The sequence below is a fragment of the Bemisia tabaci genome, chromosome 2 (assembly GCF_918797505.1).
Source record: "Bemisia tabaci chromosome 2, PGI_BMITA_v3".
Lineage (NCBI taxonomy): Eukaryota > Metazoa > Arthropoda > Insecta > Hemiptera > Aleyrodidae > Bemisia > Bemisia tabaci.
In genome coordinates, this window is record NC_092794.1 from 13,019,420 (window position 1) to 13,044,237 (window position 24,818).

General features: G+C 36.1%; 2 protein-coding genes across 2 annotated transcripts; one reads left to right on the top strand and one right to left on the bottom strand.

Annotated features, from left to right (window-relative positions):
* Positions 1–374: 374 nt before the first annotated feature.
* Positions 375–14,804, bottom strand: LOC109033704 (ATPase WRNIP1). Its single transcript, XM_019046426.2, has 11 exons — positions 14,642–14,804; positions 13,802–14,018; positions 12,912–13,106; positions 11,738–11,935; positions 11,147–11,364; positions 10,274–10,418; positions 9,206–9,389; positions 8,835–8,949; positions 7,632–7,762; positions 3,156–3,267; positions 375–1,976 (listed from the first exon to the last, which is right to left on the bottom strand). Exons 2-11 carry the CDS (start codon positions 14,012–14,014, stop codon positions 1,970–1,972), a joined length of 1,518 nt encoding a protein of 505 aa, XP_018901971.2. The 5' UTR covers positions 14,015–14,018; positions 14,642–14,804; the 3' UTR covers positions 375–1,969.
* Positions 14,805–15,000: 196 nt separating this feature from the next.
* Positions 15,001–23,935, top strand: Septin1 (Septin 1). Its single transcript, XM_019046424.2, has 8 exons — positions 15,001–15,158; positions 15,722–15,914; positions 16,514–16,637; positions 17,555–17,689; positions 18,380–18,497; positions 19,062–19,309; positions 20,694–20,795; positions 21,444–23,935. The coding sequence occupies exons 1-8, from the start codon at positions 15,135–15,137 to the stop codon at positions 21,574–21,576; spliced, it is 1,077 nt and encodes a 358-aa protein (XP_018901969.1). The 5' UTR covers positions 15,001–15,134; the 3' UTR covers positions 21,577–23,935.
* Positions 23,936–24,818: the final 883 nt, after the last annotated feature.

The window sequence follows — 24,818 nt, forward strand, 5'->3', positions numbered from 1 at the left end:
GTCACTTCACTGCCAGTATCTTCTATATTCACTCTACTTCCTTAGTCCGCCGAGTGCAATACAAAAAGGGCCAAAAGCCTGCATTTTTTTTACCTGCGGCTGGATTTATAGCAAAGCAAGTGAAGCTGCAATTTATTTCAAGGATAAGAATAGAGAACAGATTTGCGATCAAAGAGCAGTGCTTTTGAGATTAATAACTTTTTTTTTAAAATGTCAGTTACCCAGGGGCATTTTCATGGAAAATAGGTCACACATGCTTTAGAGCAGCATCTTTTATCGAAAGTTCTCCAGGAGAGGCCTTTTTTCACTCTTATTTTACTTTTCATCAATTTTATAAAATTCATAAGCATCAAAAAATGTGAAATTCTGCAGCATATTATTAAAATAAATAAGTTTTATTTATACATAATACAAAATGTAGGCTCATACAAAAGTTAGGAGCTAACTTGTAAGCCTAATAGGAATAAAAACAAGGTACTGAAAATATTTAAATTACGAAATAACAGTGACTATCACATCAAAAGAAACTGGAGGGGAGGGCAAAAACAAACTGGTCATTTCAGGACAATCCCTGAGATTCACAGAGATAGGTAACGGTGCCATTTGGAATTATTCTCAAGCAAAACCTCCTCAGTGTCACAAGTTGTGGGGAAGTAATGGACCACTTGATATGGATCGAATTGAAGCATTCTAATACAGTAAGACCTCGAATTATCGGATCGCGATTTAACGGATCGATCCTTCAGTCCCTTCAGCGGGACCGACTAGCGCGATTCAGCGGATTCCGCGATTGAACGGATTCGGCCTCCAGTCCCGTGAAATCCGATAAATCGAGGTCTTACTGTATTTATATCCTCTTCAAAATGTCTCAAAAAATACAATTTGCGCAACAATATTACTGAAATCAACTCCTAACCAAGATATTAACATTTTCATTTGGCACTGGTTACTAAAAATTTGAATTTCCCACTAGCAAGAAAAACCGGAGTCTACATGCATCAAATTGTGCCCCATAATGGTTTTGGCAAGCTCCTTAATCAAGCAGTGTTCTTTTCCTGCCTTACGTAGTCCAAAGCGTAAATGTGAAACAGCTGAGCCGAAGCGCCGAGATGAGTTTGTCATATTTACATACCACGAAGACTGTAACAACATAGTGTTAAGGGTGATTCCACTCAAATAGATTATGGTTTTTTCATGAGTAGAAAGTCTGAATTTATGCATCAAAAAACGTTGCTATTTTGGCTTGGAGTTACTTTCATCATTCTCGTTGCACTAATCATGTTCTACATGAAATTTTGATGATGAAACATATAATGTAATACTTCAATTAGAACCCTGTCTAGTGGTCTATTATGAAAGAGACCTCATTTGTGACTTGCGGGTCGAAGTTTACAAATACTTCTTGAATTTTGCCAAACGAAAAAAGGAAAAAGTAATAAACCAAAGTATCTCTTAAAAATACACTTAAAAATTGATAACGTAAAAAAACAATAAGTAACAAGGATAGATACCTATGTACCTCTTTGATTAACCATGGCACAAAAACAATGATATTGATAAACAAATATATTTTCCGGAAGAAAATAACTAATATCTGATTATAAACAAAAACATTTTATGATTCATCAACCTATGATATATTTTTTCATGATTATGTTATCAAAGAAACAAAAAAGTGAGGTAAACAAAAAGGATTATAAAAGAGAGATAAAAAGACAGTATCTTGTAAAGAAGTTAAGACACTTTTGCACGGGTGTTCTTACATTTTGCTACACTTGTATCAAAGTGCCATTCTATCGTAAGACTTACTGACCCATTCATTCGTAATGGTTGAAATATTGACAGAAGCAAAATCTGCATTTTCTTATTAATGGAGAAAGATGAAGTGTACTGAAAAGTGAGGATGAATGTTTCATCAAAACATTCTTAGGACTGGTAATCATGGTCTCGATAGTGTTTGCTCCCCGCATTATGAGCTGGAAGCAAGGAAAGTGTACTGATAAAATCTAAATATTACAAACAGACAAAAGTTTGAAAGTGTTTGTGGTCGTACTTGGCGGCAAAATTGATCAAATTTAATGTCTAGACAAAGCATTGAGGACTTCGGTAATTTTTAATCCCCTTTCCAATTATTAAGGACAGACACCATCCTGAAAATCCTGTTTGTGTTGTAACATCATATTAATGGTTAAAGTCACAGAAAACGCACCACAATATTGGATATTGCAGATCTGAAACATTTCATTTTTTCAAGGGAAGATTAAAGAGCAATGTTTGTTCTGATTTTTCCTCGTCCTCTGTGGAATATTCTAAACAATTCTATTAGAATCCCAAGCGACAATTTTCATTGGTTTTTCTACTTAAAAAAGTAGACTAATGGTATAAGTTTTGAAAAAAGCAATAAATATGTATGTTCCGTAATGAAATATGGGATAAGGGAACTTAGAGTAAAAGTGGGTGCTTTTCAACAGGCAAAAAACCGCGTCTCAAGTAAAAAATGTCACTTTCCTATTTTTTATCCTGCTTCCTCTCTCATACATTTAAGAACACTAGATTAAAATTTCAAGCCATAATGTGCATAATAAAATATGCACGGAGGGTTTGACATGAACCCTGTCTAAGGCTGGCAAAAGCAAAATCATATCCTGATGTTTTTTTTTCCAATAAGCACTGAATTAGAAGGTATATAATTTAAGTTCAAGATAGAATTTTTTTGGACTTAAGAACAGAATTTTCTCGTATTTAACACAGCGGCAGACTTTTTTCAGTGAATTTGTTAATTCCGAAACTCACAAAATTTTTATTCCTTTCATTCTCAAACTTTGAAACGCTCTAAAAGAGACAATTATTATTTCCAGTCAGAGGTATAATTCCTTCATTCTGTGAACAAAATTATCCGAAAGTCTCCTCTTGCTTTGACTCCCATCACGTAGTAAGGTCATCTTATACTAGCCTCAATTAAGGAAAGAGGTAAAAGCAGATAAATCATATTACTCAAGGCTCTGATCTCTTTAATTTTTTAGAGAAGCATTTACTGCTGGTGCATTCCTCTTGACCCTGGCTGCGGGCAAAAGAGAGACAACATGCAAAATAAAAGTCTGCCGAAGTTTTTTTAATAGGTATACCAACTGAGTCTAGGTAGATTCATAAGTTACCTGTCACTGTCGTTCCCTGGCTCTGAGAAGAAATTAATTCCTTCCATTCCTTCAGGCATGTACTCCAAACCAGACTCATCTTTGTGCTTCATGTTGTATCCTTTCCCCCAATCTATGAAAAGATGCAGGTATTAATTGAATCGGCTCGTGCGAAAACCGCTAATGTCCATTTTCTCTTATTTTGAGTAAACTGCAAAAAACTGTAGGAGACTATAAAATGTGGAATTAAAAAATGTTCAGAAGTTAATTATTACAGGAGAGGATTGTAGAAAAGGATCCCTAACAGTTTCCAGCTCCTCCTCTGTCTGGGACGGAATAATTAAAAAGAAAAGACTCTGGACATTAGCGGTTTTCGCATGATTCGTGAAAATCTCCGAGTTTTGGAACCGTTTGATACTTTCAAAATTCATTCTAAAGATATTAAAACGGTAGATTATCATTCAAATAAAGTTGTAAAACTAAAATTTTTGACAATTGCGGCACTTAAAGCAAGTTTCATCACGAAACGACCAGCAATAAACTGGACATTAGCGGTTTTCGCATGATTCGTGCATGGTCGGTTCTAAATCATCGAAAACGCATATTTTTCAGTATGTCTTTCGGGTATAGAAAGTTACCCTTACGTATTTTGATGCGCTGAATCTGATTATGACCTCCATTTTTTCCCATTACCCTCCAATTTTCCGGAAAAGCCGATTTTACTCGGAAAAATGACCATTTTGGGGAATTTTCGGTGTTTTTCCGACTGCTATCCCCTGCATAATGTAGGTAAAATTTTTCGTAGCTATGAGATTCAATTATACCGATGTCTTTTCAACTGATGAGTCCGGAAATGACCTTAATTTTTCCCGGTCACCTCTCAGTTTTCCGGGAAAGCAACTTTAACCCGGGAAAATGAGCAAATCCGACGCATATTTGTCGTGCATGCAATGTATTTTTATAAATTTTCCTGGACCCGTGGTAGCATGTTACTCATGTATTTTGAGCTACTTAATCCGAATATGACCTCGGTTTCTTTCTATCACACTTCAGATTTCCGGTAAAGCCGAGTTTTCCGAGCCTAAAATTGTGTGTTGTAAAAGCTTTGCCGGATCGAATTGTATTCAAAATTCATTGTATGAATGTCTCCGACATGTGATACATCGGTTCCTTTGTATTTTGATCTGTTGAATTCAAATATGATCTCAGATTTTTCCGATCACCCATCATTTTTCCGGAAAAGTCGCTTTTCCTAGGAAAACGCTCTTTACAGATATTTTTGCGATGATTTTTCTGCTCTAATGAGTTTCAGAAATTCTCCGGTAGGTGATAACGAATTTCTAAGGTCATATTCGAGTTTTTCAGCTCAAATTACATGAGAATCTATGTATCACACATGCGGAAAATGTTTTGAATTTCCCTGGAAGTGGGAACAGTCCGGAAAAGCTTTTGGCCCGGAAAAATCGGACCTTCTAGAAGACGGGGGGGGTCGTCAAAGATGAGTGAAGGTCAAATTCCAGCTCAGTGCCTCTTAATACAGCAAAAGAGACCTAAAGAGGATCTCGGAAAATTTCTGAATCTCCCTAGAGCAGAAAAATCATCGCAAAAATATCTGTAAAGAGCGTTTTCCTAGGAAAAGCGACTTTTCCGGAAAAATGATGGGTGATCGGAAAAATCTGAGATCATATTTGAATTCAACAGATCAAAATACAAAGGAACCGATGTATCACATGTCGGAGACATTCATACAATGAATTTTGAATACAATTCGATCCGGCAAAGCTTTTACAACACACAATTTTAGGCTCGGAAAACTCGGCTTTACCGGAAATCTGAAGTGTGATAGAAAGAAACCGAGGTCATATTCGGATTAAGTAGCTCAAAATACATGAGTAACATGCTACCACGGGTCCAGGAAAATTTATAAAAATACATTGCATGCACGACAAATATGCGTCGGATTTGCTCATTTTCCCGGGTTAAAGTTGCTTTCCCGGAAAACTGAGAGGTGACCGGGAAAAATTAAGGTCATTTCCGGACTCATCAGTTGAAAAGACATCGGTATAATTGAATCTCATAGCTACAAAAAATTTTACCTACATTATGCAGGGGATAGCAGTCGGAAAAACACCGAAAATTCCCCAAAATGGTCATTTTTCCGAGTAAAATCGGCTTTTCCGGAAAATTGGAGGGTGATGGAAAAAAACGGAGGTCATATTCGGATTCAGCGCCTTAAAATGCATACAGGTCACCTAATTTCGTCCAGGAGACATTATTTTATTTTGGTTTGTTGTACAGTATAATGAGGCATATAACGAAAGATGGACATTAGCGGTTTTCGCATGATTCGGACCACGGCCCCCCCTGAAAAGGGCTTCAAATCCAAAGAACAAACATTTTCACCACATTAATGAGTGTGTCTGACCTCCGAGAGTATTTTAACCCAAAAATCTCAAAATTGAAAAAAATGGACATTAGCGGTTTTCGCACGAGCCGATTCAATTATGCAGTATTCATGGTAAATAACCTTTTGAAACCTTTAGCTAGGTCAATTTTCAACTCGGAAGTTCGGCAAGAAAAAGTACAATTTTGACAAACTTATACGAAAGGAAAAAACATACAACAGAAGATTTTGATCGTAAGGCAATCAAGCGTAACCTTGGATAACATTTTCATATTTATCGACAGCCTGGACTTTTTCAAAACATAGGCCTTCAATTTACTCATCCATTCCACTCCTACTTTGTTCTTTCGATGAAAAATGGTTGGACTGGCCCTTGAAGGGAATGTTTGTGAATATGCATTACTTTGATGAACAGAAATAATTTGGACATAAAAATTGTGAATATATTTATGACTAAAAAATTTTCTGACATTAATATGTCTCTGACAGTATCATATGTGATCCCAGGACCACATAAAAATGCGACAAAATTAGGCGCACAAAATGCCTGAGAACCAGTGATTAGTGAATGAATGCAGAAGTAGGTTGGATGCTACTCAAAGATTGCATCTTTTGTACTTGGCAAAAGGATAATGAGTACAGTTGGTACAGGAAAAAGTATGCAACCCTAGGGGCTACCCATTAGAGGTGGATTGTGCAACTTCCTTTCACAACTTCTAGCACTGGTGTATAATATCTTCCAGCAGGGACACACCAAATTGCTTGGACTTGAAAGTACTACAATTCTCTACCTACAGGTTACCCTCATGCTGCCGTGCTAAGGAATAACGCCATATGAACCTTTAGGCGTTGCCAAATTTCCTTTGGTAAATCACGAATTATCGGGAGAATTTGTAAATCTTTTTCTTTCAATTTTTCAGATAATTTTGTTTGCAATTTTACCTAGAGTTTTTGAAAACTTATTGGAAAAATATTCATAACGTTCCTCAAAAATAAGCATTTTATTGAAGGGAATTTAGCAACTCTTGAATTTTCATACGGCGTTTTTCCTTCACACAGCAGCATGGACTCATAAACAGGGTAAGCATTGAAGTACATATTATTAGATACATAACACCTTCTTTCATCAAAAAATTGAGCAGAGAACATAAAAGATTAACAAATTGCCAAAAGCCGACTGCACACGCAGCAAATGAGGACCTGCAAGTGGCACATCGATGCCGCTGTGTTGAGTGTTGATCACTGCAAACTGCGCGGGCCACGCAGTTTGCACGATCAGCGATGTAACCGATGAGCCACTTGCAGTTACTTGCAGGTCCCATTTGCTGTGTGTGCAGTCGGCTAAAGGCAACCCATAAAAATAGAGACTGAGATTGACAGAAACACAACGTCACATCACGTTTTAACTGAGAAAATGAGATTTGAAGTTTCAAACCTCCATGAGGCTCAAGGTTAAGGACCAAGTTGAACGGTCATTTTCAAAATCAAAATATTTTTTCAACTTTGAATATTAGACAAGAGGAAATTTAGGACTACGTAGGTTAATTCAAAACTACTCCTGACTCATTTTTTCTTGCCAAAATTGGACTTTATGCGTTTCTCTTTGACTCGGTCCAAATAACAGTATTCCTTGTAGACATAAAAAAGTAGTCGATCCAAATTTCCCCTTTCTTGAGAGATAAAAAAAGGTGGTCCAATCAGCAATTATTGGAATTCAAATTATCATTGTTGAAAAAATCTATGAGTTGAGCTTCAAATAATTTTCCTTCCTCTTTTGATACCAGGTGTTGTTAACAACTGGGAAAAAATTCAGCACAACTACAAAATTAATTAATAGGAGACCACATTTAATTAAAATTGCCCACCTAATTCAGTGTGGCAAATTAAAATTTAATTTGAGATTTTGGTCTTTTTTGGAGGATATAAAATTTCTCATAAAATTTGAGTTCATCAATGTCCTTGACTCTTTACTTAGAGTTCTCAGTGCATTCCTTGCTTTAAGAGGAGGTAGAGGATTTCAGCTCTCAAAAGTCCAGAATGAGGACCACTCTGGAATAAGAGAGAAAGTGTAGGTATACAGATTGCATACTTACTCAAATCTCTTGTCAGCTTTGAGACTCGATTGCGAAGGGCCAAAGGCACTGGAGGTAAAGCTCCTTTGCAACTGACAATAGATTTTTTTGCATTAGAATAAGCATCATCTATTTCTCTGGATTTGGGAGCTCTGCGTCGGTAAAAGAAAAAATCAATAAATTATTTCAAAAATTAAAAGAAAATCGATTATTTAAACATGACATCAAAACTACAAAAAAAAGTAAGCACTTACAGCCATACACTTCCAGCACTGCAGGGTGCTGTTCAGAGAACACGAAATATTAATGGATCCATCATCATCGGTTAGGTCCAATTCCTTGCCTCTGTGGACTTCTGGATGCATTAAAGCTTCATTTTTTCAGGTTTGAAAAATTGAAGTGAAATACAAAAAAATAATAATATAATGCGCATGCTGTAAAGTGAAAAATTGAGTTTTTTTAGTTGATATGACATACAATGACCTTGGTTCACACTCATTTGCCGCTTCAGCGTGAGGCTCTCTCGTTTTGTATTACTTTAAAGGATGTGTCCGTGTCCCATTAAGGTATTTTGGCCCTAACTTTGGTCAAAAATTGAAACAGCTTAGAATAATGTCATGTATGGTCAAATCGACTCTTAATCATCTACCCTGTGAGAACTTGTTCTTATTTGAGGTGTTTTTGAAAGGTTTTTACCTGATTTACCAGCGCAAAGTAATGAAGTTTTGCAGTTTTCTCGAATAATTGCTCATTTTTGGTCCTAAATTAGATTTTTTATGTATGAGCACAAGCGACTACCCCTTTCTTCTTTAAATATGTTAATCTATAGTACACCCATTACAACATATTTAAAGGAGAAAGTGGTAGTCGTTTGTGCTCATGCACAAACAATCTGATTTAGGACCAAAAATGAGCAATTATTCGAGAAAACTGCAAAACTTCACTACTTTGCGCTGGTAAATCAGGCAAAAACCTTTCAAAAACATCTCAAATAAGGACAAGTTCTTACAAGGTAGATGACTAAGAATCGATTTGACCATACATGACATTATTCTAAGCTGTTTCAATTTCAGACCAAAGTTAGGGCCAAAATACCCTCCTTAATGGGACATATCCTTCATGTCCGAAATTTTGCATTGCTAAGTACAGTATTTGACTACTTCAACAACGATAAATCGCAATTCAATTGAGTTCTACTAAAGTTGCAAATGCAAAATGTTTTACCTTGCTAAATAGACAGCCACCTGGGCTAACAGTACATTGCATTCAGGCATTCCAATTTTTTCACAACCGTGCAAGGCAGATACTGCCAAAATTAAAGCATTTGAATCAGCTAGACCTGAAAAACAGAGATGTTAAACATTAACAATGATAAATTGCTGCACATTTGTCGGTAATGTTTTTTTTTAATTCTTATTTCAAACAATTGTATAAATGACTCATTTCTTTTTACATTGATTGACAATCAGACAAGATATTTTAAATCATTTATCATCAATTTATCAATTATACCATTACTTGATAAAAATCACTTATACTATGAGGAGCTAGAGAGAAGAGCATAGTTTGAAAAAAAAAATTATAAAAGGACACACCTATATCCTCAGATGCTGCTCGCACTAATCTCCGAGCAACATACATTGGATCTTCGCCACCTTCCAACATTCGAGCTAACCAGTAGAGAGAGGCATTATCATCTGATGCTCTGATCGACTTGTGAAGAGCTGAGATAATAGTATAGTGCTCGTCACCTTTTTTGTCATACAGTAGATGGGATTTCTGCAATAGAAAATGTGGAGAGGCAAAATAAATCTAAAACAGAACTGCAAAACAACTTTGGGAGGAATAATTATCACACAACAGGTCTACTTAATGTACACAGTAAACGACTGATCCATTGATGAACATTTGCACATTCATGCATCTAGAATTAGAATTAAATTCTGTGAATTGAATCTAATCCCTGATGTACTTTAACTGCTTTGATGCTTCAGATGGTAAAAAATCAAATGACTGATTGCAATTCACAATCCACAATATTAGATACAGGTAACATCATTACTTCACGCATCGCCTCACACTTTCAAGGTATTTCAATTTAAATGCAACTGAGATGCAGGAAACAGATGAAAGCAGATAGACATAATCAGAGAAATGCCTGTATAAATAATCTAGAATGAGTACAACAGTGATCCATCGTGCAAGAGAGAACTGAATGCCACAATTCACTCCAAGTTAATTTGACTGCAAAATAATTTGGACCCACACCGCGCATAGGTGCGCCCTAAAGAAACACAATTTCTCTGCACTTAGTTGGCTAATTTTAAATTATTTTGACTTGTTGAAAACTTTAAGATATGACCTATTAGCTTTTTTTACAGATTTACTCCAGCTTTGAGAGTTACGAAGGAATAAAAGAGGGAAACTTACTTTTAAGAACACCCTTGTATAAAGTTCAAGTTTGATTTTTGAACATGATAGGATCACCATTTTCTCTTCCATTTTACAATGATCAACTTTACTAGATACTTGGATGTATTTTTGGTGGTGCCATTTTTGTGAGGTTCGCTGTAGTTATCACTGGATTTTGTGTCACATTCAATACTGGCCTTAGACACATTTATGAGTAAATAAAGATAAATAAGAAAGAAAAGTATAGTTACTTTTACACCATTTTTCACATCCTCCAGTGAAAGAAAGGAAGCCGGTTTAGACTGATGTACTATTTGCAAACTATTTAAAGCAATCCTTGCATCTCCGTCAGACATTTCCGCTAACCATTCTAGAGTCGATTCCTCAATTTGACTTCTAGGGTACAAACATAAGTTCAAAATAAGAACAAGGCGATGCAAGGAAAATAAATAAGCAAACGAATATAGAAAACACATAGGAATCTACTCATATTATGGGATAAAAATGAGTTCAGATACGTTCTGTTTCCAAATAAATGGATATTTTCTCTTGTCAAAAATTCGAGAAGAAAATCCATTTTCACATTGTGAAACTAGGAGTGAAAATCTATCTTTAATTTTTTATGGAGACATCAAACTTCAACCTTCAAACCTCTTTCTCTCAGTTTCAACTTAATGTGGGTTGATTCTTTTCTGCTGAACCGATCCAATTTTTTTCAACAAAGAGAAACTCTGGTGAGGATAGTCTCAGAGCGATAAAAATTTTTCTTTTCTTCCTTTGAAAAGTTTTTTTCGAGGTTCCTAACATAATTTTTACAATCTTTGCAAAACACATATCCGTACAGAGATGAGGTAATAGATAGTTAAATGCACAATGCACAGTTTTTTTTTTTTTTTTTTTTTTTTTTTTTTTTTTTAATATCATATTCGGCAAGTACGTAAAAATGAAGAAGCCTGCATTTTTCTGTTTTTCATTTCGTCAAATCTTAGCTGAGGAAAAGACTTGCAAAGTCCCCAAAAACAATCCCGACTAAAGTTATATTATGAACCAATCCTACATATTGTCGCTAAAAATTAGTTAGAATAGCTCATGAGATTTCAGAGTCGAAGAAAAATAATATTCACCTGCCAATTGTTTGATGGCTCGGATTCGTAATCATTTCAATACCGAGACGGTTGATTCCTTTTCTCAAAAGGGTCATGAGAACATTGGTTGATAATTTCTCCAGGACGATCACACGGCATCGGCTCAATAAAGCTGAATTGAGACTGAACGAAGGATTTTCTGTTGTTGCTCCAATCAATGTGATCGTTCCATTTTCCACATGTGGCAGAAAAATGTCCTGAGAAAATATTGATTGTAAGATAGTGATGAAATTAAATAATGATTGATATTCATAATTATCATCATTTAAAATTACAACCGTTTTTTATTAATATTGATAATATTACAATCAAAACTGAAGAGAAAATTAGGCAACGTCAAATGGATTACATTTTGCAATTCGGAACTACAATACCAGGCACATCCGTAAAAACGCTTACATACATGAGGAAACCAATGATACATACGCCATTTCTAAACTGAGCCAGACATTGCAGTACCAAATGCAGTTGGGCTGATTCCGGTAAAATCCGTCCTTCTGATGATCATTGGACTCTTATTGATTTGACAATTTTGGTACTCTTATGAAACCTTTGTAATTCGAAACTTACCTGTTGCAATTTATTGAATCTATGAATTTCATCCATGAACAAAATTGTTTTTCTTTTGAAATTGGTCCATTCATTCTTGGCAACCTTTGCCACTTCCTTTACATCATTTATACCAGCCATGGTTGCTGACAGCTTGACAAATCTGAAGTTCTGGCCTGAGGCAATGCATGTTTTATTAATAACATGAGCGAGAGATGTCTGCAATAGAAAACAAAATTGTGAAACCTTTAATATAGTAATACAAATACAATAAACTGAATCAGATAGACTTCCTCTTTTCAGAACTTCATTCTAAATGATGACCCAATTCTAATAGCAGTCATATTTGTCTAAAAATTGATCCGATTGTTTGGAGTCGGGGAAAAATTTAAGAATGATTTCACTGAATTTGGCATTTATGCAGACTTCAGTTCACATTAAGCTTATTTTTGTTGATGATCGGTCAAACCAAAATGGGTGGATCAAGCGGTTCTGTATTTTGTTTTGACGCGATCATAATTTTTCGGAACAACATTGGGACTCACCAGACGGATAGGAGGTGGAATTCTTGCACACGTTGGAGCCAAAATATAATCCTACAAAAGTAGGGTTTAGAAATGACCTGATGAAGATGATGGCATCCGACCAGCATCAATTATGAAAGTCTAACCTTAAATGTTTCCCAGCCCGATTATGATCTTGCCGCCATTATCGCAGCATTTTGGCTCAACCAATCATCACTGAAATTACGCTTATGGGCGGAATTAGGGAAGCAGGGAGGAGCGCCTGCAGAAAAGTACTAGCCCCCTCCAGAGAATTGGAAAGATTTTCCCATATGAGAGCATGAGGTAGCTTTCATTTGAGATATTTTATTTCAATCAAATGTTCAATAAAAATATCTCAGAATTACTCCTAACTTGACTAAATTTTTCATAATTTTCCTACAAGGTTTCTTATACCCTCCTCTTTGAAGCCCCCTGGGACCCTAGGATGATGCGAAAAAACTTCTTTTTTTTTTGGATTGCTTGACACTTTTAATTGCTTACGTTGTCCTCATGCCCTGTGGACAAAGTAAATTATGAAAAAGTTGCAACACTAGAAACTGCTGACCTGGGGGAGACTGATTATAAAAGCACCTTGCTATTCTGCAAGCATTTGAAAAAAAAAAACATAAGGAAAAACATATTAGACTAACCTTTCCGCAACCAGGAGGACCCCAAAGAATTAAACTGGGTATCTCATTTTGATTCATGAGTAATCGCAGCATTTTATCTTCTCCTAGAACATGTTCTTGTCCCACATACTCTTCAAATGAAACAGGGCGTAAAATTTCTGCCAAAGGGCTCTTGATGTCAGGTTTTTTCAGACTGCTTGAGCTTGCTGAGCTGTTCTGCGAGAAAGAATCAAATAAAATATATATTGAGATATATTCGTAAAATATTATTATTTCATCGAAAATCAACCTCTCTGAAAGAATCTTCAAGCTTCCCTTTACGTCAGATTTTGTATTCACGGGTCTGCAAAAAAAAATTAATTAGGAAAAAAGCTGGAAATGGGTAATAACTGTGCAATTTTCAGCGTTGGATCCAAAAATGACCTTGATTTTTTTTTCGAATCAACTAATTTTTCGGAGAAGGGAGATTTCCTTGAAAGTAGGCTATTCCAGAGCAAAATCACTTTCCTAGGTAATTAGTGCATGTTGAAGAAAAAGGACGGTCACATTTGAATTGGGCAGACAGTAATACATTGGAAATTATTGATTCCATGCCTGAACAATATTTTCCCAAGGTATCTGACAACATGGTTTTTCCTGTCAAATATCTAATCTGCCCGAGCGCAACTATGTTTCCCACCATCTTTTCAGTGTTTCTCTCTAAAAATCCTTCTGTGTTAACATAGCTCAGGAAACAGTCAGCTCAAAAAAACTGGCAAAATTTTACGAATTACAGAATTAGTATGTGAATGATATAAAATGTTGAAGAGCAAAATTTGAAATCTCAGAATAATTCCTGGATTGAATATCATTTACTTATTCCTAAAGCTGAAAAAAACAGCTGGAAGCCAGAGATCTTGAGCAATACTCACAGAGGGAATAACTTTTGGAGTTGGAGGGCTATTAAGTGTATCTAATTTCATTTTCTTTGGCGCAGACTCGCTATCCCCGCGTTGGTTGACTGTCCGCTTGGGTGACTTTTCCTCTCCATCTTCAAGGTTCAAAAAGATGCATTTGTTCACATGATTTTGAATTAAACTTGATTCAAAAGTCTTTCCACAAACTGGGCATTCCATTGAGCTCATGATCCTGAAAGTGAAAAATTTCAACCAAGATTTAGGATATCTGAAAAAAAATAGGGGTGACGTTGAAACAGTACTTTGCAAAGTGGGCCCATCCCCATTTTCATTCTTTGCACTTTCGGAGGTATGAACTTTCGCTGTTATGTGATTTTTCACCTATGTATGTCCGCCACTAAGGTGAGAACGAGATTACGATGCCAATGCCTAGATCTGTTCCTGCCCGAAAAATATCAGGTTAATATTTCAGATTGCTGAGCGACCGTGGAGGAGTGGAGATGCCATACATCTTCTTCTACCATTTACCTACTTGCCTAATATCTCCTCTAGGTGTCAGCCTTTTATTTTTCAGGGTTTCTATTCTGAATACAGCAAGCTCTTGAGTAGCATGAGCCCGGTATGCATCACAGAGACACATAAAGGAGGATCACTGAACGAATGATAAAATCAGAACAGTTTTGAAAGTTCCAAATTTCTATTCAGATTAAGAGCCACATAATGTCTGGTAAGTTGATCATTCTAAAACTGAAGAGTAAATCCCAAATGCTGATTCAAAAAAACAGTGTACAGAGACTGCGGGAAAAGATAAAACAATAATATTGCTGCATCAAAAAGATTGTAATTTGAACTTACCCTGATTAGTACTTGGAAAATATTCTGCGAAACTACGACGAGAGCAGATATTAAGCACGTTTAGAAATAGAAAAAGTGATTTCCTTCACAATTACTTTTACACCATTTACCATGCATGTACGCAGGAGTACCGCGGTTTTTGCTGTTTGTTTACATTTTTTTTAATGTAACGAACGGCAAACCAGCGTGAAGTTGTGACTTTTGTCCTCTAGGTAGCGTTGAGTGCTAGCAAAAAAATACACGTAAAACAGTAGCGCTCTCAAACGGTAAAAAAAAAAACCGTAATTTTTGTAAAATTTACAATGTTGTCGTTTTGCATTCAAAACTTGACTAAAATAAAAAAATATTTGTTGCTAACCCTGTAACATGGCAACAGTGACATCCCATTCAAGTTCGTGTTTACGATAAGTTAGATAAACATTTACAGTGAATTTTCAACAGCAATTCTGCCTTCTTCCTCATCAACTAGTGGTATTTTATAGTTTCCCTAATCATGTCCAGCGATTCAGTGAAAACGGCAAGTACTATCGTTATTAATTATTTATTTTATCCTCAGCCGAAGTTATTCCTCACTTTGAGGTTAATTGTCCAAAGAAATAACTCTTTTCTTTATCACCATAGCATACATATTAGAGCAGCCGTCAAAGCCACAGTGCAGATTGCGCCTTCACAAACAAACAAGAAGTGTACATCACCAAATTATATCCCTACTGTACCAAACTGCCTGCAGTAAATACTCTAACCTGTGTGAGCTCAGGTTAACAAATAGTTTCTTCAATTCAATTACCATTCTCTGCCACCGGAATAAAGGGATCAACGAGGACTTAAATTCTGTTTTGTTACACTTGGCCAACTGTCAAGTTCTTGGGCTGTAATCACTACTGATACATGGCAGCAGCACGATTACGACGGCTTTAGTCTCTTTTCAAAAAAATGAATGCTGGTGCGTGCACATACACCCATGTTACGGCTCCGCACGGCTTGGTCTGTAAACAGCAATGGATACCAGGCAGAGAACAGCTTTGCTCAAAAAAAATGACATACTTAATGATAACTAATGGGAGTTTGTTGGTTTTGCAGTTTTCCAGTCTCGAAACACCTGGGTATGTCGGATTTGCAAATCTTCCCAATCAAGTCCACCGAAAGTCTGTTAAGAAAGGTTTTGAGTTTACACTCATGGTAGTTGGTGAATCTGGCTTGGGCAAATCAACCTTGGTGAATAGTCTATTTCTGACTGATTTGTATCCAGAAAGAGTCATTCCCAATGCAAATGGTAAGTTTTAAACAATCTATTTACCTTTGTTCCGTAGCCTTGTGATTAGACATTTCAACCACTCCCATTCTGAGGGTTTGGCAATAACCCTCATAGAATACACTTGGATTCCTCTTGCTCAGAGGGTCCCCCTGAGCACTGCACATTTTTTTTCTTCTTCGAATTCCTCCGAGGGGGTAATCCCTTGTAATTCTGCGAGCATTGAATGTCAATGCTTCAAGTGACCAAGGTCTTTTATACAGGGTCTATCAGAGCCTCATTATCATGTTTGAAAAACACATCTCAATGTGTGTGTGTGTGTGAGTTCTCCAAGAGTCAAAAATTGTCTGAATTTGAAGGAGACATTTTGTTAGCTCAACTTTGATTTTACTGTAAATAGCCAGTATGAGACGATCAAAGTAGAGGCTTCAAAGAGGTTCATCGATGTCTTTCCTGGCCCTCTCATTGGCCAGTGGTTTAAGTCGGGGCAATCTATGAGTCTCTTTAAAGCCTCTACTTTGACGGTCTGATACGGGCTAATCCCCAAGAGCAATTGAAGGATTGCCTTTCCAACTTTTAAGCTCTCGTTTTTAAAACCTAACTTTGTTTAATTTTTGCAGAAAAGACCAATCAAACAGTAAAATTGGATGCTTCAACAGTAGAGATCGAAGAAAGAGGCGTTAAGTTAAGGTTAACGGTTGTTGACACACCAGGTTTTGGAGATTCTATCAACAATACAGACAGGTGAAATTTTCCTTTCAATAATTACTGCTTTGTCTATTTACTTTTGAGTGGCATATCCTTGAAAAGTGGTGGCTAAAGAGCAGAATCAAGTAAGCTGGCTCAGTCCAAGGCGGATAAAGAATGATGGTCGCATATCGATTTTGGCTGCAGTCTTGAAGCGTTGTGACGTCAGAAGGGCACGGGTTTTGCCGTGCAATCCGAGGTTGAGCCACCATCCCTGCGGCTTCGGCCGGCCCATGTACCCGATACCATGTGATGTCCAGAGGGTACGAAATGCGACCATCATTCTTTATCTGCCTTGGGCTCAGTCTGTTATTGAAGGCCTTGATTTGCTCTTTCAACCCTGGGTTGTCTAAATAAGCCAATAAACCTGCTATCAAAATCTGAAGGCAAAAATCAACCTTTTCAGCTCACTTCATTCTGCAGGCCCTTTTTTTGGCAATGTCTATTGTAGATATTATTTAAATATTAGTTCAAAGGTTTGAAAAGAATCCATCCACTCATAATAGATAAAAGATTGATTGATCACTGATTGAAATAAACAGAACAATGAAAAAAAGAAGGCGCTGAAAAGATGTGTTCTATCTGTGTGTTTTATTGAGTTGTTTCTGATGCAAATCCAATGATCATTTTTTTCTTTCATGAAAAATGACATGCTATTGAAAATAAACACATCAAAGCGAAACATGTCAATCAATCTTAGATGTATCAATCAATTTTAGATACAGTGGGGACTTATTTTTTTTCCTTTTTCAAATTTATCACATGAAAACTCATGTGTAATAAAGAGAAATTCGGCTGCAGGGAAACATTGTAATTTTTAAGAATCAGAGCGTATCCCTTACATCCTTCTGTCATCATGAGAAGAAAAGGATTAGACGTTCAGTGCCTTATATTTAAGTTTTTCTGTATTTCAGTTTCCGAGCAATAATTCAGTACATAGATGATCAGTTTGAAAGATTTTTACGAGATGAAAGTGGTCTAAATAGAAGAAATATTGTGGACAATCGGATACACTGTTGTTTCTATTTCATCTCTCCTTTTGGACATGGGTAAGTCATGAATTGTAAACATGAATAGCCACACAAAACCTAGATTTACTGTATTTACAACAAAATTCGAATATTCAGGAATGACAACTCTGTCTGTCAGTTTTTGGTCCAATTTTGATTAGCTTTTTCTCCCCTTAGAAATACTCTGTTGAACTTATTAATGATCTATTTGGTTTTTTCACACAATTTTACAGAAGAAAAACTGTACTACAACCCTACAAAAGGTCCTCTCCACTGCCCCATTCTTCAAATTATCATTTTCTTTTATCTTGCTGAAGGACATTGGACTATCCTTTGCCTGATCCATTATTGAACGTGGCTAGATCGTTGCTCATGAAAACAGACCTATAGCTCCAATTTGTTTTTCCATTGTTTGGACGTTATACAGCAAGTGTTTGTTTTGATTTGCAACTAAGTTCATAGGGATATCTTTGTTTTGATTTGCAACTAAGTTCATAGGTATATCTTGGTAACTATCGTTTTTTTTTTTTTTTTTTTTTTTTTTTTTTTTTTTTTTTAAACTGGGAAATATCTAAGTTTGCACAGGTGAATCTTCCATCAAGCCAAACTGACCTATCGAGACAATGCTATTTTTTCTATCACTATTTTGCTGTAAATGTGTTGTGATTTTTCAAGCTTGTAACAAGTGTCTGATATGTATGTAATGAAGATTCTTTTTATTCGTTGCAGTTTGAAGCCTTTGGATGTTGAGTTTATGAAACAGCTGCACAACAAGGTTAATATTGTTCCCGTGATCGCCAAAGCAGACGTTCTCACTAGGAAAGAGATGCTCCACCTGAAAAAGAAGGTTTGTTTGTTTTCAAACTACATTAAGTGGAATAAATACATACTCTGAATGAATGAATGAATGAGGTTTTACCCTGAAGTTTTATCATCATTTCATAAAAGCAGATTCTTTATTCAAAATTTTCATGCTAAACAGACCACCAGCAGAACTACTAGACAACAGACTATTCTCTGTTCAGCATCCTACCAAGGCTCAAAGTATCACATTTGGCAAAAAGTACTCGTGTTTGTAATCCGTAGATCTTAACTGATTAGTGTCGAGGCTGTCTGAAATTTTCTAATTGTCCTCGTTGTTGTTCTAAGACTTAATCAGTTTTGGTATCATTGATTGGACTTTTCTCATTTTTAATCAGATTATTGATACTTTTGGTAGTATATTTGGAAACTTTGCAATTGAAATACTTTTTCTAAGTCTTACGTAGGTAGTTTAAGATGTTTCAACCAGAGCGGATGTTTTCAACGTCACATGCTTGTGAATGGTAGCCGTTTTTTGAGTCAGTATCGTCAATACTTTAAGACGACACATAGGTTTCTCTAAACTTACATTTTTTCGTATTTAATACAGGTCATGGAAGAAATAGAAGCACACAAAATCAAAATTTACCCTCTCCCTGATTGTGATAGTGATGAAGATGAAGACTACAAAGAACAAGTCCGTCAGTTGAAAGAAGCAGTGCCATTTGCTGTTTGTGGTGCTAATACGCTCCTTGAAGTTCGCGGGAAGAAAGTGAGAGGGCGTCTTTATCCTTGGGGAGTCGTTGAAGTTGAAAACCCAGAACACTGTGATTTTATCAAGTTACGCACAATGTTGATGTAAGCACACTATTTTAAATACATATTTTTTCGCCTTTTTGCTGAATGCTACCTCTTGCAGTTAAATCTGTCTCTTTAAAGGCATTTCAAAGAAGTTTATTTTTTTGCCCAGTGCAGAGTGTCTTTGTGTACAGAAATTTCAGAAAATTCCAAAAAAGTGGAAAAAGAAAGAAAAATTCAAAAGAAAGTTTTCGGTACTGAAAAACTACGTAAAATATTTGAATGATTTGGGAATTTTCCTAAATTTCCTGCCTTACCATAAATAAATATCGAATTCATCAGGACTGCCATTTTTTTAAGTGTTGCAGCAAGGAGCTCAGATAATAGTTGCAAGAAAGCACTCAGTTCTTAATTTCTATCCAAAACAAGGTATCTACTTAATATCCATTGATGAAGGAAAAGTACTTAAATAGTTCTCAGATTTTTCTGAAAATTTCATTTTGCACTTACAGCTCTCTTTGCTATCACAGCAGAATTGACGCCATAGAAACAGTTCTGCCTATATGACAATTCTGACAAAAAAAAAGAACTACTAATCACAATCTACAGTGTGAAATACAAACCTGATAAATGTTTTTTCTCCTCATTCGGCATGTGAGCGTTGCAGTTGCTTACAGGAAATTAACTGCCCACCTGATTTTTAAAGGAAAACTGCAAGAAACATGGAGTCTATTATTTACCGTGTAAAATTGTTGGGTTACCAGTTGGGCGGAACTGTTCATACAGTGTTGAAATACACATGCCCCTGTGACCGATGAGGTTCCTGCCATTATTAGCTCCCACCATCAAGAGGAACCTGTCACATCAGTAGAAGGGATTGTTTACTGATGGTACTAAGTATGAGAGGTGTTCGAAATAGAAAAGATGAAATATCTGTGGGAGAGCTTGAAAATGCCAAGAGAACGAATTTAAGGACCAAAGAATTGAGTGCACTGAAACTCTAGGTTTTACACCAAATTTACAAGGTGAATGTCACACTTGGAAATTATAAGCCAAAAGGAGTTAAAAGGCTTTAGAAGCACTGGGGGTCAAAGATGGCAAAAGACCTCAAAAAATAAGCAGCCCAAGCTGATATAGGCCTGCTGACATCACCGGTGGTGAGACAACAAGACTACATATACTAGATTGGGCTATATTCAGTGGAGCTATCAGTTGCAAGTCTGGTCATTAGTTTTATAGTTGATAGCAGGATGATAAGTGAACAAGTTGAAGTTGAAATCGAAAAAGGGACGAAATCCAGCCAACACTAATGACTAGATTGAATATGCATTTAAAATAGGGAAATGAAAGAAAAGCGAGTTGCGGTGCTTAAGGCACACCCAACAGAACCTTTCCTCCCATATTGGCAGTTTAGTCTGATTTTTTATATTTTATTTCTTTCCAGCACTCACATGCAAGACTTACAGGAAGTCACCCAAGAAGTTCATTATGAAAATTATCGTTCAGAGCGCCTTGCCAAGGGTGCCCCTGTTCCCAAACGAACCACGTAAGCAGCTTTTTTTTTTTCCATTCATTGGCTTATTCAGCCTTTTAAATTCTGTATTAAAGAGTGTCCACGAAGTATATGATTCAGATCTTAAATCCCACTTGATTTGTTACCATTTTGTGAGAAAAAAAAAACGTGTTCCAAGGATCTCAATTTTTTAAGGGTACTTCGAGGTGTTCAATTCAAAGTTTCAATTAGCTGTTTTGTTCCTTTTATATTAATGAAGAACTGCTAAAAACTGGTGCTTCAGGTATCAGAATAGTTTTATAGAATGATTAATTGATTTTAAGACAAGTATACTAGTCAGCACCATCCTGGGACAACTGTGCATAGATGAGTTTTCTTGTGCGGCCTATAGGCGATTGTTTTAGTCATGTCTGTCCGATTTTTCCCGATGAATCGCATCATGGATATTGTTCTTAAGTTCATTCAATATTTTTCTGCTGCCCTCCTGTTTGCTAGTACTGCTAGGCGCAGCGGGTAAAAAAATGTTAATCTGCAAATGGATTAAAGGTTTGCATGTAAAAAAGTGGATACTCTGGAATCTGCATCTACTTTTCTCTCAATTGTTTTTTTGTCCAGTATGATTCGCTAATTTTTTTTTAAATTTCTCTTGCCTTAATGTGATGTTTTTGTACTTATCAACAGCTCTCTTCCGGACCACGAGAAGACACCAGTATCTGAGAAGGATAAAATTCTCCAAGAAAAAGAAGCAGAACTGAAGCGCATGCAGAAAATTTTAGCTGAAATGCAAGCTCAAATGCAGCAGAAAGCAACTTAAACAGGTTTTATCCTCTTCAATTATTTTCTTTCTATCGTCTCATTATACATAAGCCATATAAATAGTTTTTATACAATTTTTTTACCATAGCAAAAACTTACTTTAGTTTTGTATATTATGACCACTCAACACTTATTTTTTTAGTGTTGGGAAGAAAGTTTTATCTACTAAATCCCTTAATTCTCAAATATTGAGTCTAAAAAGATTTTAAGTCTTCTATTCTTTACTATTTTATAAGACATGTAATGAAAAGAATATACGTTTTTCTCTCAGTAAATATCGTATGATCGTAACGCCATGAATTTATGATCACAATGGAAACTTGAGACAACTGAGATTTATGTGCTACCCGGAACCAAATGACAATGTGTCCTGTTTTCAAGGTACATTTTAGATTAGGCATCAGCCGAGCAGAATTCTCCGCTCTTGATTCTCACATTTTGTCCTGTTGATCTGAGTCAAGAGTTTTTGACACACTCCGAATGGACGGATTTACACAAAAAAAGGTCAATCTACGTAAGGAATCCATTGCACATAGACCTGTTTTGCGTAAATTCATCCAAATATAAGATTTCATAATTTCTCAATGTAAGACTTGCGAATAATTTGTATTCATTAGAGGAATAAAATATATTTTTTTGTAAAATCTATTTTATTTCCGTGGTAGTTTTAAAATCAGATTCTTCATCATTCTCCAGAATTTGTTTCTATACATTTTATTTTGTAGTATTTGACAAAATTACATATAGTTTGTTTTGTATCCCCCTATAAGATCTAGGGCAGAAAATTTGCGAATTAAGAGAGTTGCAACAAGTGCATTTTTCTCTTTAATTTGAGGTGTATCCAGACACTCTGACTTTCCAACGTATCAGCAGAAGTTGATCTCCTCATCTTTTTCCCACCAATTAGATCTGTATGACGAAGTACCATGTCAGCATACCACTTGTTACAGAAATTACTTCTGATAAGGCCAGGCAAAGAGCGATTTTGACGATTGGCAAGGTACCAAGTGCCATAAAGTTTACAGAAATGCACAAAAGCACAAGGGGTCAAATTGTTGGGGGAAAAACACCGGGAAACACAGAGAATCTAATGAACTGATAGGATAAAAATGGGTTCCTTGTGCACATAATTCCCATCAACCAGAGTCATCTATCATAAGTTTCTGTCCACACCTGTGGAATTTTGGCCAACTGGCTGAAAAATTACTGAAATTTGGTCAAATCCTGGCTCAGCAAATTTATGGCACTATGTCATCAGGAAACTTCTTTTTAGTCCTTCGCATTCATTGTTTTCGTTTGTTTTTTCCCCTAGTTTATTCTCACTGTAACAATGCCAGTGCGACCAACAGCATCGGCCTTATTAGATTTTATCTGTCTGAACAAAACTCAGTGTATCAATATCTCTCTGGCAGGGATTTGTTTGCACAGCTCAAATGGCCCAGCGAGACCAAGGAAAAAACATGGCTTACATGTCATGGAACCACAAGTCAGAATCATTTTTTTGTTCTGAAAAATGAAGCACATCTTTTCCGCAAAACCTGAGAATGAAGATTTAGGATATAATTCTGTGCATAAATTGATCTGTTCACGTTGTGTAAACAAATTCTATCTAGTCAAGTTCTGCCTCAAAACATATTGCCTACATGAACAAAATGTGTTCAAAGCCTTTTTTAATGTTTGGAGGCATCTGGTCATGTAGCGACTGATAAAATTTCATGTAAAATTCCCTCTTTATGTGAAGTTTTTATGACTGATTGTAGTCAATCAACTCATCTGTATTTACTTGCCATTTTGAAATTTTTGCCATGTATCCAATGAGTCAGAACACAATCTTTGGGTAGATTCAATTTTCTGTGTGATTTTTTTTGCAAAAGCTTCACCATGATGCTGATCTCTTCTGTAACTGATGAAATACTTCCTGAAAATTTTACTTTTTTTAGCTAATAGATCTGAAGAACCACTAACTTTACTTTATCAATTTACATACCTAGGTATCTATGCTAACCCCCACAAATACGCTTAGAATATTATTTTTGTATTTGCATTTTGGAGAATATTTTATAAGTCTTATCTTTGACTTTTTTATTTTAAGTACCTACATACCGAGCCTGATTTTTAATGTTTAATTGTGGAAAAGTCTTCTCAGGGTTTATATTGTTGCCTCTTTCACGTAAGGGCGTATCTTTTTTTCCAAGTAAGACCTGATAAGTATGAAGTGATATGAATAACAGGGCTCACATGGAAAGTGAGATACGTCCTAATGTCAGAGGAGCAACAATATGAGGTTTTTCCAATATCTCTGATCAGAACTATGAAATGAAGAGGGGGCGTTAATATCTACAGAGGTTGTCCCAAAAGTACTGCACGTTTTTTTTTTTTTTGGACGAACGGTAGCAGATATCAAAAAGCGGTTTGTGTAGTCTTACCGAGCAATTACCGATAAAACAAGACAAATCCGAGCTCTCTAAGTCAAAAAATGACCAAGTTACAGTGTTTTGAAAATGACTTGTAGAGGTGACCCCTCCAGGATTTTTAGCCTCTTTTCTGGAAAAAAACAAAGATTTGATTAATCAAACATTCTACAGAGAAACCATCGCGATCGATTGAAGTTGGCAACATGGTATCAGCCTGGAACTCGCACCCTGCGATTTTTGGTCATTCCCTACGTTGAAAAAGGGCTTAAGAGGCAGGAAGTTTAACTCCATCAACGAGATAAAAAGAGCTATTGAAACTTTCTTAAAGAACATCAGGCAAGAAGAATTCGATAAAACATGTTTGAAGAAGTGGGAAGAACGGTTGCGGCGCTGTGTGGCGAGTGATGGAAGGTATTTTGAGAAGGAAACTAGTGTCCAGTTGTCCAGTGAAGAAGAGGAAATGCTAGTAATCTTGGTAAGATTCTGTAAAATTGATTTAATAAAACCACTTGAATCTTTAATTCTTGTTTTTTTTCCAGAAAAGAAGCTAAAAATCCTGTAGGGGTCACCTCTACAAGTCATTTTCAAAACACTGTAACTTGGTCATTTTTTAACTTAGAGAGCTCGGATTTGTCTTGTTTTATCGGTAATTGCTCGGTCTTTAAGACTACACAAACCGCAATTTTATATCTGCTACTGTTTGTCCAAAAAAAAAAAAAAAAAAAAACGTGCAGTACTTTAGGGACAACCTATGTAAAAATAGCACAATAAGTTTACATACTCACATATTTATCGTGCAATCCGTCCTGCCATTTTTTTTTTGCTT